We start from the raw sequence: 19,029 nt of genomic DNA on the forward strand, positions 1-19,029 counted from the left end.
AGTTGAAGTTCCTAGCTACAAATCACCTACTTGTCTCTTTTTTATAACAAGTAAGTGATAAGTATAACATGGGTTCGTATTTTTGTATGTTTGCCGGTAACGTAGGATCTAATGTGTCTTAAAGATAACCTTTAAAGCAAGGTGATGTGTGAAACTTGATATGTATGTATAGGTAACTATAGAAAAACAGTAAATGACAGATAAAGTAAAGATACACAATATCTAGAGCTAAAGGTAGATCGTAGACGGAGTCTTACTTCCTAAGATAAACACTAAACCTCAGTCAAATGGGAGCAATCATATTTGACTTGTCACTAAGAGTCTAGGCTTTGAAGATTCTAGCCAATACAAGTATACTCACTCCCGTTAATCTTAATTGATTTAAAGGACCTTTTCGAAGAATATCCTAGGCTCATGAACAAAGTAGTATACTCAAGAAAGGTGATGGCTTTTCTTAACCTTAGTTGGTTTAACTTCTATCTAGATCTTCCACTTAATAATTAGCAATGCCTTAACATTACCTGATGTGCAATATAACATTAATAGATGTGCAATATCACATATTTTAAGGTACTGTTTATTGGATCAGAGATCTCTCCTTTGCCATCAATTACTCAACCCCGGATCATCTTACAACATCAAAAAGATCTTGCTTCTGACACGAATCATGCTTTTGGGTAAACCATCATTCACTGAACACTATAGTAATTACCCTAATCACAACCTTAAATCGGGAAGCTCTTCTTTGACAGATATGTTACTACACCTAAATAATTTATACTAACTGAACGGTTTTAACACACTAATCAGGCAACTATCCCGATCAATGCAGTAAAGATTTAGTAAGCACAGATCCAAGAAATTGGATCAAAAACCCTCTGTAAAACCTCCTGTGTAAACCAAAATAAAAAACAAACACAAACAATAATTATCAATCTTGAACGATGTAATCAAATCATAAATAAAATCATGAAAGTTGAGATCAACCCAAATACCAGATCCGCAAAATACCACTCTTTTTTCACCAAGTTTCAAGTTTTACAAACCCCAATTTGGTCCAATAATGGTTAGTTCCAATTTTTGATTTCATCTTGTTTTTAAATTTATATTTATAAAGTAGACAAATAAAATTAAAAAATACGAAGTATATTAAATTAAAGAAAAGTGAAAATAATTATACTATAAGAATTTTTAAAGTAAATATAATTATAATTATATTATAAATTTATAAATTAAAAATAAATAAATTAAAAGATTTTTTTGCGCCAGTAATCCCTCGTTTTTAATGACTTGAGAAATCACCGTAGCTAAACATTCTAAATACGAGGGACTAACAGAGCAACAACGGCTGAAATAAAATAATAAGACAAAAATGCCCATCACATGTTAATCACGTGACGGACTTAACGGCCCATTTAGACCACAGGTAGACGGATGGACGTTGATTGCCAAATTACGCAATTAATAGGATTCGAAAATCTAATTAAAAACTTAAGGGACTCGAATTACAATTTCATGTATAACTTAAGGACTAACGTAGCAAAAAAGTCAAAGAGAAGTCACAACTCATTTAACGAGTTGCAGGTTTCAATTGTGAAAATCAGCTGCCACAGAAGGAGAAAACGCTGCAGCAGGTCTTTTTGTCTTTTGTTCATAAATGCCGATTCTTGACCAGCAAATCTCTTGATTTGTGCTCAATTAAATAAATCAATAAAGCAGTGTTAAAGATGAGTGATAGTTACAAGAGATAAAAGCAAAGCTGGATTTTCAGTTGGTTTCTCTAACAAATACAACATTTTGATCATATTCTTCTTTCACAAAGCTAAGCACAACAGTTGGGAATATTAAAGATATATAACATCATCCAGTGATCCAGATGAGTAAAAACTGTTGGATCTAACCAACTATAGTAAGTATCATTTTTGACCCAAAAAATAAAACCCAAAAACAGATCAACCAGCAGCAGCATCTATCTGTAAAATTACAACCTACTTTTTCTTTTTAGCTTTGTTCTTTTTTGACTTGTTTCCTTTGTTGTTACTTTTCTTCCCTTTCTTGTGACCTTCGTTTTGATTTCCGTTCACCGTTTGCACTTGTGAATCTTCTTCACCTCGATCCTCCTCGTCCTTAACAGTTGCTATAACCTCAGTTGTGCCGCTGATCTGGCACTCTACCATTCGTTCGCCCGTTGACTCCTGACTAGTAACGTAACGATTTAAAATATCATCTATCTTCGATGCACTACTCTGCAACCTCTCCACACTCTTCATCATCGCTACATGCTCCGCTTTTTGTCGACTAAAAAAATATATCCAACCACCAAATGAGCCGAAGATAGACAGGTTTCAGTGAAGATTTGTGTATATAATATAAAGAGACAGCACTACAACATATACATTGCTAAAAGTCTAACCTTGTATTAAATGCAGAATAAACCATCTTCAAATCATCGTGTGCTTCACGTACGACTGTCGTATCTTTACCATCACAGAAATTTTTATCCGCAAGTGCAGTTGCTAATGTGCCAATATTTTTATCCAACTCTTTCTGACAACAAATCAGATAATCAGAAAACATACAATTGAACTCAAGTGGTAGTGGCCTGCCTCTCTTAGCGAGAGGTCAGGAGTTCGACTCCCGTGGAGTGCAGCGTTGCATACAAGGTTGCCCCTTAACCCTTGAATTCCACCCAAGGGTGCCTTCCGCACATCGCGTTGCGGGGGCAATTGGGGAGGGGGTTTTACCGCCCATGCCTTCGTTTGGGCCGGGTTTCCTCCTAAGCAGGAGTTGGGGGCGGAACGCGTGGGTGGTTTAGTCCCCTTAGGTGATCCAAACTGCTGTTCTAAAAAAAAGAAAACCTACCGTTGACAATCACAATATACTAATAACAAGCAATAGAAGTTTACACTACCTTTATTATAGCTGTAGGTGATGACGTGGACAGTGCGACGCCCTTCTTTCCGTTCATAGCTTCAGTTATTTGCTTAATAACGTTCCAGTTCATTTGAAGTTCCGCGGGCTTCACGTTTTTGTTTGCATCCGGTAACGAGTTTGGTAATGATTCCTCATGAAACGTAGCTTTCCTTGGAAACAATTGCTTCATTATCTCGTCTTTCGATTTCTGAAGGTCCACGAATATAGCACGAGGAGCGTGGATTTTTGGCCCTGAATTAACGGAACTCATGATCAAGAGAGGATCATCTACGCTTGCGAAAGCTTCTGCAACAACATCGGGATTCAACTTTAAGTAACGACCCTTTCTTCTCCTTTGAAGATTTAGTACAAAAGTTTTTGGAAGCAAATAAGCCATATTGTTATATCCCGACAGCAGTTCAAGTATAACATTCGAGCAATCTGTTACTTGCAGACAAATTAATGACAGTATCATAACCAACTTCAATGCTAAAAGAGGATGGTAATAACGACTATCAATCTTCGATTTCTGAATCCACGATATAGTATCTTCTTTATTGTAAAGAATTTGTTGGGCTGTTTGAACAAGAAAGAATACGACCTGCTCAGAAAACGTTTGTTTCGAGGCTGCTGATAATGTTGGACTACGAGAAGAGTGAATATGCGAGATCGAACCAACGTAAGAAGATTTTGTCGTGAAAACAAACGATAACGATAAAGATTGCACTAAAAGAAGACGATCGAGAAGATGCACAAAACTGTCAGGAGAAATGTAGCCCGAAACTCTCCAACTGAATCTAAAAGTAGCATCCAAAGCAATTTTGAGTCCTTCAGCGTCATAAGCGTATTTCAAGCCGTCGTTCTTAATCTTCTCTAAAAACAACTTCCATACTGGAATTCGTTGAGGAATCTTATTAATGATTACCTCAAGAAGTGCTACAGATTTTTTGGACCCGAGACACATCATCACCCTCCCGATCGTCCAAAAGGTGGGGTCACCCTTGACTTTAACGCTCTGAAGAACAATCTCATCTAGTAAACTGACAGAAAGATCAGTTTCTTTCAAGGAAACCAAATCTGCGGACACTGATTTCCGCCAGTCTAACGGAAACACGAGATCAAAGTAAGTTAAAGAAATGTTCAAGAAACTTTTCAGCTTCCTATCGTCGTGATTTGCGAGATTAAGATACTGGCAGTCTAAAAGAAACTTTGAAACCTCAAAAATATGAAGTAAAGATGTGCTCTGATGAAACGCAGAACCGTTTGACTTTGACTTTCGAAGAGTATCAAGATTTTCAAGTACCTTCAAACCCACAGAAAGTAACTCAGACTGCCAAAAAGACCTGATCGCAAACACCAAATCCCTGATATCTATACTTGTACGCTTCCCGTCTCTATGAATAGCCTTTTGACCAGCATACTTCATCCAATCGGCGTTATCGTTAACCAACATATAAACGATATTGGTTTCTACACACTGTTTCCTCACCCCAAACAAACTTAAACAAAAAGCAACACCTTGTTCACTCGATCCTTCATCGTGGATTCTTCCAAGACTCTCGAATATATCCACGACTTGTTGCTTCCACATATTCCAATAGAAAACTAACGTTCTAACCGAAACACGGTTCTGCGAGATCTTATCCTCGCAATGTTCTTTATTGTCAGGTGGTAATTCGTCCTCCCACTCGTACTTTGACGAACTCAGACGAAAATGAGAATCGATAATCTTCCTAATCGAAAATATTTCTCCCCTTAAAGTATAGTTGGCCCGACAAGCGTGCAAATCTTTGTTCGCCTCGGACAAGCTACTCGGATGATCAGAGAGCACTTTGAGCTCACTACAAACAGAATCAAAGAAATCGTCCGAATGCATTTTCGCTAGCAACTTTATTTTCTCGCAAAACCGTTCCTTGTCATCAAATTGCTTCAACGGCCAACCTCGGTTTCCATTCCCCCATAACGAGGTAAGAAAAACATGCCACAATAATAAAACCGATGCATCCTTAAAACGTCCTGCCTTCTCTAAAAGCTCGGCCTCTTTTAAAACATCACCCCATGACCTCGCCAGCTCAGCAGCATAAAGAAAATGACCCGACTCTTCTTCCAACAACAAAAGGTCATCTAGACAGCCTAACGATCTCAAGAACCTGCGCTTGGATTTCATAGAACAAAAAGCTCTCACAAATTTCATCATCGATTTATGATCTTTACGTTCATGGAAATCATTAGCACAAGCCTCTAAAAATTCCTGTTCAATCAGTTCTAATTCTTTAGTTTGAACTTTAGCAAGCTCTTTCCAGTGTTCTATATACTGTAACCCTTTATTGAATAGTTTGCCGTTTTTGCAAACCGACAAACAGTCAGAAAACTTGTCTCCTTTTGCATAAGCTTCTGCCGCTTCCCCATAACACCCTGCTAAAATGAAACATTCTGCTGCTGCCTCCATCTTTCCACACTTGTATAAATAAATTTTTCCTGCACACATACATAAGGTTAATTAGAGAACTACTTTTGTGAAAGTCAGCCGACACGTCGGTTTGGGGATTAGCCCGTCCCGAGTTTCCCAAAAACACCTTGAGAGTCAGTCATTTGCGGCCCATGGGTGGAGAAATTTTCTCTACACGTATGTGGGCAAACGACCTCTCTTCTATTCTAGGATAGAGAAAGGATTGTCTACATCTTTACCTCCCCCGACTCACGACTTTTATAACCTTGCTGGTAACCAACTTATTTAGGCCTAAAACAAAAATTGACGATGTAAAACTTTACAGCACATCAGCTGCCATAAAAAGTTGGTTACCTTTAATCTGATTTCTTATAAGTTTGACAGTGTTTCTAGCCTATAAACAGTTGTTTAGCATTTAAAGCAATTAGCTCTTAATCAAGCATTAAATCTACATACTTATTAAAAAAAAAAAACATTACCAGCTTTTTCATACTCCCCCAAATCACAATAACAGGAAGCAGCAGGCTCGTGTCTTGCAATAGACTCAAACATTCCAGCAGCTTCTCTAAGATACCCTACAAAAGCTTCGGGATTTGTCCCCCGCATTTGATCAGCTGATGCCCGAAGACCGGAGGCTTTAGCCAGTTTCTCCCACATCGCATCACCAGCTCTTTCGAAGCACATTGTTGCCATTACAAAATTACTCTCATAAAACAACTGAAAACAAAAAAAAGTCTTGTGATTTGTGAATAAAAGTATAAAATACTCAGAGACTATATTAACATTGAAGTAATAATAGATCAAAATTCAACCTTTTTACCACGATCACGCCACTCCTGAGCGCAGCTCGCAACTCGCATTGCCTGTGCTACTGAATCGTCGAGTTTTCTAACCTGAACTAGCCCCCTCATTTTCCAGTAGTCAAAAACTGGCTTCGAGAGCTCTTCTTTGTTCTCACATATCCAAAGCCTCTGCCTTGTTCGAGTTATAGCGACATATAATTGTTTCAATTCGGAACATAAGACACTATGGCGTGATTCACTGAAGTTCGGGAACGATTGCGGAAGTTTCTCATCGAGCCAATCGCGTTCCTTCATGTATTCATAGATAACTCTCCATTGATCTTTCAAAGGTGATGTCCCAAAAAAGTTGTATAGCAATACATCCTAAAAACATTGCAAATTAAACATAAACAAACTTGTAATAAAATAAAATAAAAATAAAAAATTGGTGATTTAAAAGGGGATCAGATACTGACCTGAAACTCGAGACCTTTACACTCGACTATAGTAAGAACAAGCGCATTTTTTCCAACATATTCACAAATCTCGGTTTTTGCATTGTCATCACGAACCAATATCACTTGTTCAGCACCAAAGCCAACAATTTCTCCCCCGCTTCCGGTACCACTGCCACCAAAGATCGTCACAATCGCATTTTCATCGTTTCCCGACTCCAACAACACAGGAGCTTCACCAGAAATAAGACTCGTTTCAGGCTCCAAGATGTCGATTGAGTGAGCAAAATAGCGGTACAAAAGTTCAATAACACTCTGCGCTAAATCGAGTACCCCAGCATGAGTTCTGAAATTTTGTTTGAGTTGAAAAATCTCGGATACGAGACCTTTTGCTTGCTTTCCATTTGTTCTGGTGGCTAAAAACTCCTTATAAAACAAAGACCGAATATCTTGAAATCTAAAATCGATACCTCTTGCGATCGTCTGTGCTGTATCACCCGCGAAAACAAAGCCCTCGTCAACATTTGGACAAATATATTTGAAAAGCGATAGTTGTCTCATACTCAGATCTTGCACCTCATCGATGTAAACGTATTCCATTTGGTCACCTTCGTAGATCCCGTTTTTAAGCCGATGATGAATGCTATTAACTAAATCACCCAAATCAAATTCTCCACGTTCGGTTTTCATCTTCTCGTAGGCTTGAAAGATGGTGTAAATCGTCTCTCGATTCTTCTTTGTTAAAGTAGACGAACGATTATCAGACAAAGAAACGTAATCCTCAAAGTTCATTTTGCCATCACACGTTTGGCCTCCTTTTATATGAGATATAATTTCGGTGAACACTCGAGCACGATCGAGCTTCTTTGTATAATTATTATTGAAGTGGGGCCAGTAAAGTGAACAAAACCTATCGAATGTTACCTCCCTTGTTCTAATAAACGCCTGCAATGCAACAGATCGTGAACTAAGATTATTACCATGAGAAACTTCTCTCGCCTCCTGAAATCTTTCGAAGAACGAATTCCCCAACGTAGCATCCAACATCATTAAAAATTTATGAAACGTTATAACAAGAGGGTAACTTTTAACAGGGATATCAACAAATGTGTCAAGAATCTCATCGAAATCTGACGTAATCATATCTGCTTCATTAAGATTGATTTCGAGTGACGAATTCCCACTGCTTGAAATACTGTAAATAAAGTAAAATAAATTATAGATACTCATGCAGTAAAAATATACTGTGTTGTAAAAGTCGGCCGACGCGTCGGTTTGGGAACTAGTCTGCCCGACTCGCCCAAAAATGCCTTAAAAGTCGGTCAAAGTCGAGCTGAGTTGGCCTAGTCGAGTGTGAGTCGGTCAAAGTCAAAGTTAGGTAAAAAAGTTAATACTTTTTATATCAAATTTTGTGCCATATATCTATGTTTGAAATAGTTATGTTTAATATATTTATGTGTAATATATATAGGGTGATAATCAAGAGGGAAGCACTTTTCGGAAGAGGGAAATAAATCTTATTTTTTCCTTTAAAAAAAAAAGATTTCACAAATATTAAGATTAGGTGAAAATATGAACATTTAAAAAAGACACTTTGTGATAATTGTTATTATTTTGACCCGAAAACGCTCGAAGAATAACATTCATGTATGATAACCAGAACTAATTACACAACAACAACAAAACCCAATCCCGCGTATGCGAGGTATGGGGGAGGTGAGATGTAGACAATCCTTCCCCTATCCTAGAATAAAGACAAGTCATTTCTCCACACGAAGTGAAACACTCCCAAGAGTAGAGAAAGTCATCCCTCTCAATGTTCTATATGGATAGAGTGATTGCTTCCAAAAGGACCTCCGGCCTATAAGTAGGAAAAAATTTAAAAAAATAAAAATAAAAAATGAGACGCCATGAAAATGGTAGAATCAAATTTCCATGGGTTTTAAATCCTGTCTGGAATTCAATTTAGGCTCTAAGTAACAGTCAAGTCGCAAATAAATCGACGCTTGCTGTTGACTCGATTAATAATGACTAATGAAAAACACTGTTTAGGGTTTAAAAATTAGGGTTTCGACATTAGGGTTTAGGGTTTAGATTGAGTTTTTAACCCGAACAGTTTAGGGTTTATATATATATATATATATATATATATATATATATATATATATATATATATATATATATATATTATTTGTTGCTAAAAGTCAACGTGGTCAACACCCAACTCAACCCGGCTGTCTGAGTCCTGTCCCTCCAAGGTCCCGACCGACTCGCCCCGACTACAACCTCAAAAATAAATCAGTGAAAAAGTAATGCATTCAAGTATTTGCACACCTTGTAAGTTGGGAAACATGTTGCTTGACAGCGTAACATAGTTTCGGGCTAACTGTCACAAATAGCTGATGCATAACATTTGGTTTACTTTCTTCAAGATCAATCTGTTTGCTTTCTTCATATAATCCTTCAGAAGAAACATGAAAAAGCTGTTCTTTTTGGAACAACTTCATTGTCAAAATAGTTGTTTTTCCTGTACCGGATCGCCCAATTATAAACGAACTTTTCGAAAATAAAATAATGTCCATTTGTTCATCGGTGACTTGCATTGGTAGATCAATGTCTTTACCAGAAAGCAAATGGTTCACCACCCCAGACGATAACGAGTAAAACTTCATGAGCAACAAACTTTCACTCACTTTCGAGTGTTCAACGTAATTTCGACCGTCACAGGGATTCACGTTTTCTTCATCCTCATCTTCGTTGTCACTTCGAGAACGAAAGCGGGTAAGTTCTTGCGATGCAGGCCAACTTCGAGGCACTTCCAAATTACTGTTAATAAACAGATTAAATGATACACAACAATATGAGTACAATTAATTATACGATAAAACAAAACCTAAACGAACATTAATTTAGTAGTAGTAGTAAAATGGTGATGAGCATACCCCTCAAAATACTTTGCAGCACAACGATTAATATAGTCTTCTGTGTAAGCAGCGAATATATTCTCAAGTCGATTTGCCAATTTTGGGATGTCTTCAAAAGGTAAGATATCCCAAACTTTCAAAACTTGTACATATTTAGATTCCTTAATAATGTCAATTGTGCATATAACATAGAGCCCTTCAACCTTGAATTGTTTCAAAATATGCGAAGAATTTCGACAATTCAAGTCCACACTTTTGTTCTTTGGCCGCCAGCCACCGGAAAGTTTCAACAAAAGATTTAAAACCAACTTCTTCAAACGAACACATGTTAACTTTGTAAACGATCTTCTGAAGTCATCACTGAAGAGAACCTGACGGCATAAAGTGCAACGAACATGAAATAACAAAGTAACACGTCGTATAATGATGCATAGTGTAAAAAATGAAATCAACAATACCTTCCATTTTTCTCGTTTAAAGAGTACACTGTTCCCATTAACCAGATCATCCAGTTGCTCTAGCTCTTTCTTTGCAGCAATGATCCTCATCTTCAAACATTCATCAGCATCGGCGTCAAAAAAACAGAGTCGGTTTTTTGCGTTACAGACTATATCTTTCCAAACGGAATCACTATTAACAAGAGTTCTTTCATTACCCAGTATCCAGAGTGCATGTCTAAAACAAACATAATTAAAAAAAAATAAAAAAATAAAAATACAAAACAAATCAATCAATAAAGATCAAATAATATAAAAGTTACAAGATTGATTACCGAGCTCGTGTCAAAGCAACATTAGTCCTTTGAGGACTAAACATAAAGCCAACAGACCCATGGCTATTAGACCTTACAGTTGATAAGATGATAATATCCTCTTCACCACCTTGAAAACCATCGATGGATTTCACCTTTACCGAAAATCCATTACTTTTTTTGTACTTGTGACCAATTTTATCCTGAATCGAAACAACTTGAGCAGCATACGGAGATACAACACCAATTGTAACTTTTTTCTTCGATTCATTCCATGCTATATACATACAGAAGAAAGGTTAAATTTAACTCTATTTGATCACACACATACAAAATATTAACTTTGGGTTCATGAAAGCAAAATTTACACCTGCTATAACATAAAACAAGATACAACAGCAGCTAAAGAAATAAGTTCAGACGTCACACGTTCTGATGTTTCAAGCTTTTCACATAATTAATCTGATTGCATTCTTCTCGATGATACTAATAATATTAATATATATTAATAAAAAATAAAAGCAAACCTTTAAAAAGATTTTGTACAATCTTAATCACAATAGCAACCTCAACCATATTTCTCCAGCTCCTTCCATCGTCATCTTTTTCTTCTCGTCCACCGACAACATTAATAAAAGAATACGAACCGAACATTGGACCCGAAAGATATCTCCTTTCATAACCCTCACATGTGACGTATTTTGCATCGAGGATCTTATTATGATAAAAGTTAAAATTTGGGAACAAACTAATAGAAGGATGCATTCTGTACTGCACATTCAGTAGATGCTTAAAATGCCCTAAACAACTCAATCTTTCAAATAAACTTCTTCCAAACCCAGATTCTTTACAAACCTGTCCACAAGATCATTCAGTGCATCAATATCAAAATTTTAATAAAATAACAGAAAATAAATAGCTTATACAAAAAGCAAGGTTGTACAAGTAGCGAGTCGGGGACGAGTCGGGTGTTTTTGACCTTACTTTGACCGACCCAGACCCGACTCAAACAACTACTCAGACCGACTTTGACCGACTTTTTAGCACTGACCATCTTTTAAAACGTTTTTGGGCGAGTTGGGTCGGGCTAGTCCCCAAACCGACGCGTCGGGTGACTTTTACTTTTTTACAACAATGACAAAAGGTAATAAAGACATACGTTGCTTGTAACCATCGCAGGTAATTGGCACTCATCTCCAATGAGAATAGCATGTTTCATTCCAGGAAGTTGAAGAGGAATAGTCGATTCGGCCTCTTTCAATTGTGCAACTTCATCGATCACCAAAACATTCAAAGGGTTCATCATTAACGTATGCAACTTGTAGGAACTAGACGTTGTGCAAAATACGAGAGAAGCATTCTTAAAACAAAAATCAATTATCGCATATACGTTTAAAACACATGGTAGATCGAGACGTTCAAGTGACATCAGCAGAGTTCTTAGTACAGATATAGAAACGGCTCTAACATAATTGATAGAAGACGTATCCTCTGACTTTATGATATCGCCTAGCGGTAGCTTAGATTCCAGAAGGTTCTGAAGCTCTTCCGAAACCAAATTCTCTTTAAACAGCAATATATCGAAAAAAGTTAAATTATCCAACAGACAGATGATATGATCAAAAGTAGATTCAGTCATAGCACTTTTTGGGATATGCGTACAGAATGTAATAAGACACCGTCTAAGTGGTATTGTGCAAGCAATAAACCGGTCTCGTAAAAACTCAATAAACGATTTTAGTTCCAACTTCTCGGTTTCACCTTCACTTTCGATTTGATTATCATTCGCAATTTTCTGTTCCTTGAACTTTTCATTTTCAACATAAACAAGATATTGAGATACACTATTTTCAAGTAAATCGATCATAGAACTCATACAATGCTTCCAACCAGTTAACGAACCAAGGCACTCAGTAAGCTTCTTAACTCGATGCTCCAAATAAATTTCTTCGATCTCAACACCAACTTTCAACCTATCCTTGTTCCCAAACAACAGCAAATGACCAACAGACCAAATACATTCACCGCTTGCAGTTGTAGTTTTAAATGATTCTTTAACCAATCTTAGCACCCGTGATGCCACTTGTACAACAGCAACGTTCGTTGGAGAACATGCAAGCGTCCTACAATTCATTTGCAAAAGAATAAATAGCAACACACTTACAGTCGTTGTCTTCCCTGTTCCCGGTGGGCCCCATATTTGTTCGACGTACGATTTATGACAACATTTTGTTTTGTAAAGGGCCGCCATGATTGCCAATCTTTGCGATTCGTTAAGCTTATCCAAAAGATCAGAGTTTGTTCTTTGAGATAAAAGACGTTCGTCACCAAAAGAACAGATATTGCAGTTTTCTTTAACCTGCAAGTAATATAATATAACCATAACCATATTAGTACTGATATTACCACTCACAAATTCTATAAAACTAACCGATTCAGTAAATTATCTAAGCTAAATTATTACCGTAGAATCAGAATAAAGAACCTCTTTGATGATATTCATGTTTACATGCATATGCAAAGAATTCCATATTCTTTTCTGGGTTGTAATATTCATCAAAAAAGTAACAAACATCCCATCTTGAAATTTGATTCGCAGTGGAGATTTAACTTTAAACTTTTTTGATGTATTATCATTGTTAACAGCATCATCATCATCAACGTTAATATCATCATCGTCGTCATTAATATCATCATCATCATCATCTGCGATGTTATTAACTAAAGAAAAAACCCATGTTTTTCCTGCACGCAAATCAGCAGCCGATTCTGGTTTCCCATCAGATATAATAAGCAGATCACCTGGTAACGTTCGATATGGTTGTTTACCACGTTCACTATATCTGTTTTTCCAAGGACCAACCGTAACATCGTAAATGCCATCACCTTTAACCTCTTTGATAGAGAAAATTTCAGCAAATGGAGCTCGATACATGATCTCCATAGACGAAGCCAATTCGGCATGTACTTCCTCTAGTAAAGGATAAACAAAAGAATCGAGATAGTTTTCGCTAGACAAAAATGTAAGTGGTATATCATCCACCTACAAATAATGCATCAAGTTAACATAAAGTATCACGAATTTAAGATACGAAATAAACTGCAAAACACATTTTGATACACAGCAGCAAGACAATTGGTAGCTAGTAATTAGTAAGAGTTGTATCTGTAGTTCATAATTTTAGGGCAAAATCATATTAACTTATCTTCATGTCACTAATCATGTAGTCAGCCAATAATAATAGAATAAACATTTCAGTCTATAATAAAGGAATTAGATATGAACTTAACACTTCATGATAGAACAAAGTTGATTTTAGGGTTTAGGGTTTTAAAAAGAAAATAGTTTTAATTTGTAATTTGTAATGCTACAAATGCACATGATGTTAATAATACTAGGGTTTGAGTTATGAACTAAAATAGCAAAATGTGATTTTAATAATTTGTTGGATTGGATCTCAACATATATGATTTACATTTTACATACATATAAAGACTACTGGTAAAAATTGACAAGAAAAATCAAAATAAATAAATCAGAAATTTAACAATAAAAATAAAAAAATAAAAAAAAAAAGACCTGGTTTTTGAAAAGATCCTCATTGAGAATGTCATCAAGAGACCATGAAAAAATCAACTGTGAAAAGTCATGAGCATGAAGCCCAGCAACAACTTTCTTCTTCTTCTTCCCCTTATGTCTAACTTCCATAATCACACCTTTAAAAATACAGACGCATGAAAATACTTTTTAGTAGTAGTTTTTAATATAATGGAAATGAAAAAAATGACTTTTTAGTTTGTTTTGTTTAACAATAAAATGAAAATAAAATGAAAATAAAATAAAATAAAAGGATGATACTCACACTCAATATTAATCAATACACACTTAACTATTATGTCAATAAAGGTTCTAAGTTTCAAGATAAATTGAAGGTTATTATTATAAGTTTTATAATAAAAAGTGTGTATGGACCAAAAACTGGTATGCGAGTATCATCTTCCAAAATAAAAAGTAAAAGTGGGATAGTTGATACAGTAGCAGAAATGCAGTTTTAATAATCAAAAATCCAGAATCAGTTTTTTTAAAAAGTGAACTTTTTTTTAGTAATAGCCTAATAATAGGTACCAGAAAAGGGGATTATAAGAAGAGTACACAGAGAGCATTGTGCGTGTTGGGAAGAATCAAGAAATACTGTTTTCAAAACCTAGTCATTTTCAAGTCTCGTCAACTTCCTTCTTCACTTTTTTACTTTATGAAATTATTATTATTTTTTTTTCAATAATCAAAGAACATATATGCAAAGAGATGGAGCAGTGACAGCAAGGTTGCAAAATTCGCTATTCGGGATTAATTAGTCGGGACTTTGGAACGATTGATCGGCAATTCGGAGATTAATTGGATTGTACTGTATACATTTAAATATTAAATTTTAAAAATTATATGTGTAACTATGGAAAAAAACCATATATATAAAGATAATTTTTAACATAATTGTCTAAAATTGTTGATTTTGCTTCAAAACTATGAAATTCTAGTTTAAATTCATATTAAAATGTTAACCATTTTTGATTTTGACTGACTTTGATTATTAAATTCGATTTTGATCCACCAATTGACGTTGACCGAATTAAACGAATTTTTGAAAATCGGAATGGAGTGCTCTTAAAAATGATTAATCGAGAATTAATCGACGAGTAATCGGGTTTTTTACAACACTGGCAGTGAGCAACCTAAAAGTTCAAAAACAGCCCCAAATGAAACATACACAGAAAATTGGGTTGCGAAGGAAGCAAACCCACACAAACTAAGAAGTACATTTTGTGCCCGACACTATTTTTAAGATAAATACTAGAATCGTTCAACCAAGTTAGCGAATCAAGCTTCATTCCTCTTGATCTATTAGATATTCACTCAAACGATTTGACTTGTATTTCATTTAACACAATCGGAGTGGTCCACCTTTTACCACTAAACACCATGTTATTTCTATTAGACCTAATTAGATACGCTCATACTCATTCAACCGCTTGCCAAATTTTTTTTTTACCTTGAGGTGTCATTGAGGGCGGCCCATTACCACGGAGTAGTTCATTCATGCTTAGGTTAGACATGTTTCCTAACCCGCACCACGGAAATACACTATTCTAAATTTCAATGACATGTTTACAAAATATTAGCGAGTGCTCCACTGACTCAAGATCATCATCACACAATGGACATCGAACGCTATGTAAGTCTATCCATTTCTTATCCGGTTCAGTCATGACGGGTATACGCTTCTGAATAGCTCGCCACACAAATATTTCTAACTTTTTTGGAACTAGATTATTGCGGACAGTTTCACGAGAAGACGATATACCAGCATATAGCTGCTCATCGATAATTAAGGATAAGGCTTTGACAGTAAACTTCCCGTTATGACTGAGTGACCATACCCAAGAGTCTCGATCCCTGTTGTTGCCATCAAGTCTAAACCCTGCAATTAAATTGGCTAGATCATCAAGTTCAGCCCTCGTTCTGCCTGTTGGAGGGCGTGTCCACTCCCACTTCAAAACCAGAACCTCATCGGCTGTTTCTAATCGATCCTTGATTTGAGCTTTAAAACCCTCGAGCCTGTAGAGTCTTGGAAAAAGTGATCGCAACTTGTTTCCCCCGATCCACAAATCGTCCCAGAATGATGTTGTTGATCCGTCGCCTACTGATTTGACAAAGGAGCTTGGAAAGGGAATGGCCATCTCTTGAATTTCAGTACCTGCCAAAAGAATGTTTCGCCAAAGACTTGGTTTTGAAGAACGAATTGCTCCGGTCTCCAAATCAAAACCACCACCCGAACCATAAATACTACGAATGATTTTGACTAAAAGTGAATTGGTTTTAGTATTAAACCTCCACCACCACTTCCCCAAAAGAGCAATATTGTAAAATTTTATAAGCCCGATGTTTAACCCCCCATTATCGTAAGAAGAAACAACTTTTTCTCATTTTACCCATGAGATTTTGGACCCCAAATCCGACCCACCCCAAAGAAAATTCTCCTCACACTCTCAAGTAATTTTAACACACAAGGTGAGGCACGGAAGAGCGAGAAATAGTATAATGGTAGGCTATTTAGATTCGATTTGATAAGCACTAATCTTCCTCCAAATGACAACGATATCATTCTCCAATTTGAAAGTTTAGCTTTTATAATTTATCTTGTCAATGACCACGTTCCAATTCTTATATTTATTCATTTTGCACCAATCATCAACCCGAGATATGTGAAAAGGAATGAGCCAACTTGACACCCCCAACCGACGTGCTACATATTTAGTTTCTTCAACATTAACACCAATGCTATATGAGCAACTTTTATGGAAGTTCACTTTCAATCCCGATGCTAATTCGAAACACTTACGAAGATTTTGAAGACTGTAAGCATTTGCACGGCTCCATTCCCCAAAAAAAATACGGTCATCTGCATATTGGAGGTGCGAGATTTTCATATTATCCTTCTCGTTTTCAACACCCTTAAATAACCCTCTCTCGGTGACGGCTTTTGTCAAAATGTTTAATCCTTCGACGACAAGAATAAAAAGAAAAGGAGATAGCGGATCTCACTGCCGGATACCTCTTCCCAAAGAGAATTCATTTGTAGGGGATATGTGGTTCAACGGGTCATTAAACTATATGACTTTAGTATTTACATTCACTTAATATCTAAAACATTTCATTAAAGTGTTATGTTTAAATAAACTAGTGGTTTCACGGGTCATTTCACTAGTTTATAATAACGGGTTATTAAATCTCATTTTTGTTGATGTTGAACTTAATTAGATATTTTGTGCAATGAATCAAGAAGGACGAAAATACCCATCACGTGTTACTCACGTGTGGGTACTTAACAGACAATTTGGATGGCAGGTTGACGGAGGGATGCGACTTGCAAAACTTTGATAACTAAAGGATCATAAAGGCAAAAAAAATAACATGATGGACGTTGTTAGCAATATGGGGTATAATATAGGGATCAACAGGGAAAAAAGTATTTTTGAAAAGATTATCTATACTTTCTATTAAATTTGTAAAATGATGACATCATAAAAATGTTATTTCCTTTGTTAAAAAAAAGAAAAAAGAAAAAATCTAAATATGATGGATGATGTCGTTAACCTAAATAATTTTGAATTAAAATAAAACCTTATTAATTATTTTAATGATGTTATTAATAGGGATTATCCAAATATAAAAAAATTCAAAAATAAAGAGAAAAATTCTAACCCCCATGATGATGTCATCAAAATAATTAATTGTATTTAATAAAAATATTAACATGGTAATTTTATAATATATCTCTTTACGGGATTAGTTACGTTATATATGTATACGAAATATATGTCTTAATAAAAGGTTGTAATGTAGGCTTTTATGACAAAGAAAATAGTAATTGTTATTAAAATAGGAAGAGAGAGATGGGAGAATGAATATAGTTCATTTATTCTAACCAAGTTAAGTACATCAATATGTTTGTAAAAACAACGACAAGTTTCTTAGTCGGAATCTGTGGTTCCACGGGTCATTAAACTAAATAACTTTAGCATTTACATTCACTTAATACCTAAAACATGTTGGAGGTTTTATTAAAGCTTTCGTGTAGGGTAAAATAATCGATAGCCGGATAAATCACTGAATCGTGGTATCACTTTCCGAAAGTAATTATTCGACCCTTATTGCCTGGGTTACACGAATATCACTTTGGGATAGGACAGAGATTAGTTATTGTTATTGGCAGTAAGACCACTCCTTATGGTTCCATTACCCGTCATTACCCGCTCATTACCCGTAATGAACCATAGGCACGGATTAGTTACCCGCGTTAGTTACCCGCATTCACCATGGATTTAATGGAAGTATTTAGGTTAGTTATAGGAATTGTGGGTCCCAGTGACTTTTTATTGTTGGACTTGATGCTTTATTGCTTGTACGTTGTATATTAAGAGGAGTATTGTTTTAGCCATGATAGGGAGTGTTTAGTTATGAGTTAGTTATAGGATATTGGTGCTGATGTGGCACTGATGTGGAAGATTAAGAGGATGAATAGTTTAGTTACGATAGGGAGTGGCCTAAACAAGAACTCTTTTGCATAAGAGTGTTAAGGTGTTTTTGTGTATGTGTTCTCATGAATCATAGTCCATATTTATAGGTACCCAAAAACAAGTATTATTCCACGATGGAGATGTTTCACTAACTCCACGATGGAGATGTTTCACTAACTCCACGATGGAGATGTTTCACCTACTCCACGATGGAGATGTTTCACCAACTTTTAACAGCAAAAGTGGGTGCATGAAAAATACTTCCGTAATCACTCAAACTTGTGATAATTGAAAACCACTTTCGGGTCCGGGTAATCTATTTCTTAATGGGTGTACACTCCGTACCTCCTAACCCATTTACAAGTGTAGATTAAATCCCTCAATTACACTAAATTTCCAACAATCCTCCCCAATTTAGTGCAATTCGTTTCATGAGAATTAAATAAATTAAAACAAAAACTCATGCGTAAATGAAAATATCTTGAATATTGAAATTTTCACCTTAGTACATTACACATTCCAAATATTCGAGAATCGGGGTGTTCTAAGAATTGAACCCTTCAACCCATTTGAATAACTGAAAATAATATATACATAAGTTATCAAATACTTTAAAGCTATCCTGACACTTTACAAGCCATGTGTCCATATCCTTTCATGAATGTATCTAAAGCAAAAG

The 19,029-nt window shown here is 35.8% G+C and overlaps 2 protein-coding genes across 2 annotated transcripts; both read right to left on the minus strand.

Moving 5' to 3' along the window:
- Positions 1–1,750: 1,750 nt before the first annotated feature.
- On the minus strand, positions 1,751–7,411 carry LOC139871901 (uncharacterized). The gene is made up of 6 exons (XM_071859654.1): positions 6,621–7,411; positions 6,175–6,528; positions 5,842–6,079; positions 2,912–5,391; positions 2,414–2,547; positions 1,751–2,298 (listed from the first exon to the last, which is right to left on the minus strand). Exons 1-6 carry the CDS (start codon positions 7,389–7,391, stop codon positions 1,989–1,991), a joined length of 4,287 nt encoding a protein of 1,428 aa, XP_071715755.1. The 5' UTR covers positions 7,392–7,411; the 3' UTR covers positions 1,751–1,988.
- Positions 7,395–15,386, minus strand: LOC139870279 (uncharacterized; the record flags this gene model as incomplete). The annotated part of the gene is made up of 11 exons (XM_071858111.1): positions 15,323–15,386; positions 13,855–13,991; positions 13,009–13,317; positions 12,739–12,891; positions 11,434–12,633; positions 10,802–11,129; positions 10,296–10,551; positions 9,982–10,198; positions 9,542–9,894; positions 8,934–9,425; positions 7,395–7,794 (listed from the first exon to the last, which is right to left on the minus strand). Coding segments are annotated over exons 1-11 (3,909 nt in total), but the record flags the coding sequence as incomplete, so codon positions are not given.
- Between the last annotated feature and the right edge of the window lie 3,643 nt (positions 15,387–19,029).

The sequence above is a fragment of the Rutidosis leptorrhynchoides genome, chromosome 10 (assembly GCF_046630445.1).
Source record: "Rutidosis leptorrhynchoides isolate AG116_Rl617_1_P2 chromosome 10, CSIRO_AGI_Rlap_v1, whole genome shotgun sequence".
Taxonomy (NCBI): Eukaryota; Viridiplantae; Streptophyta; class Magnoliopsida; order Asterales; family Asteraceae; genus Rutidosis; species Rutidosis leptorrhynchoides.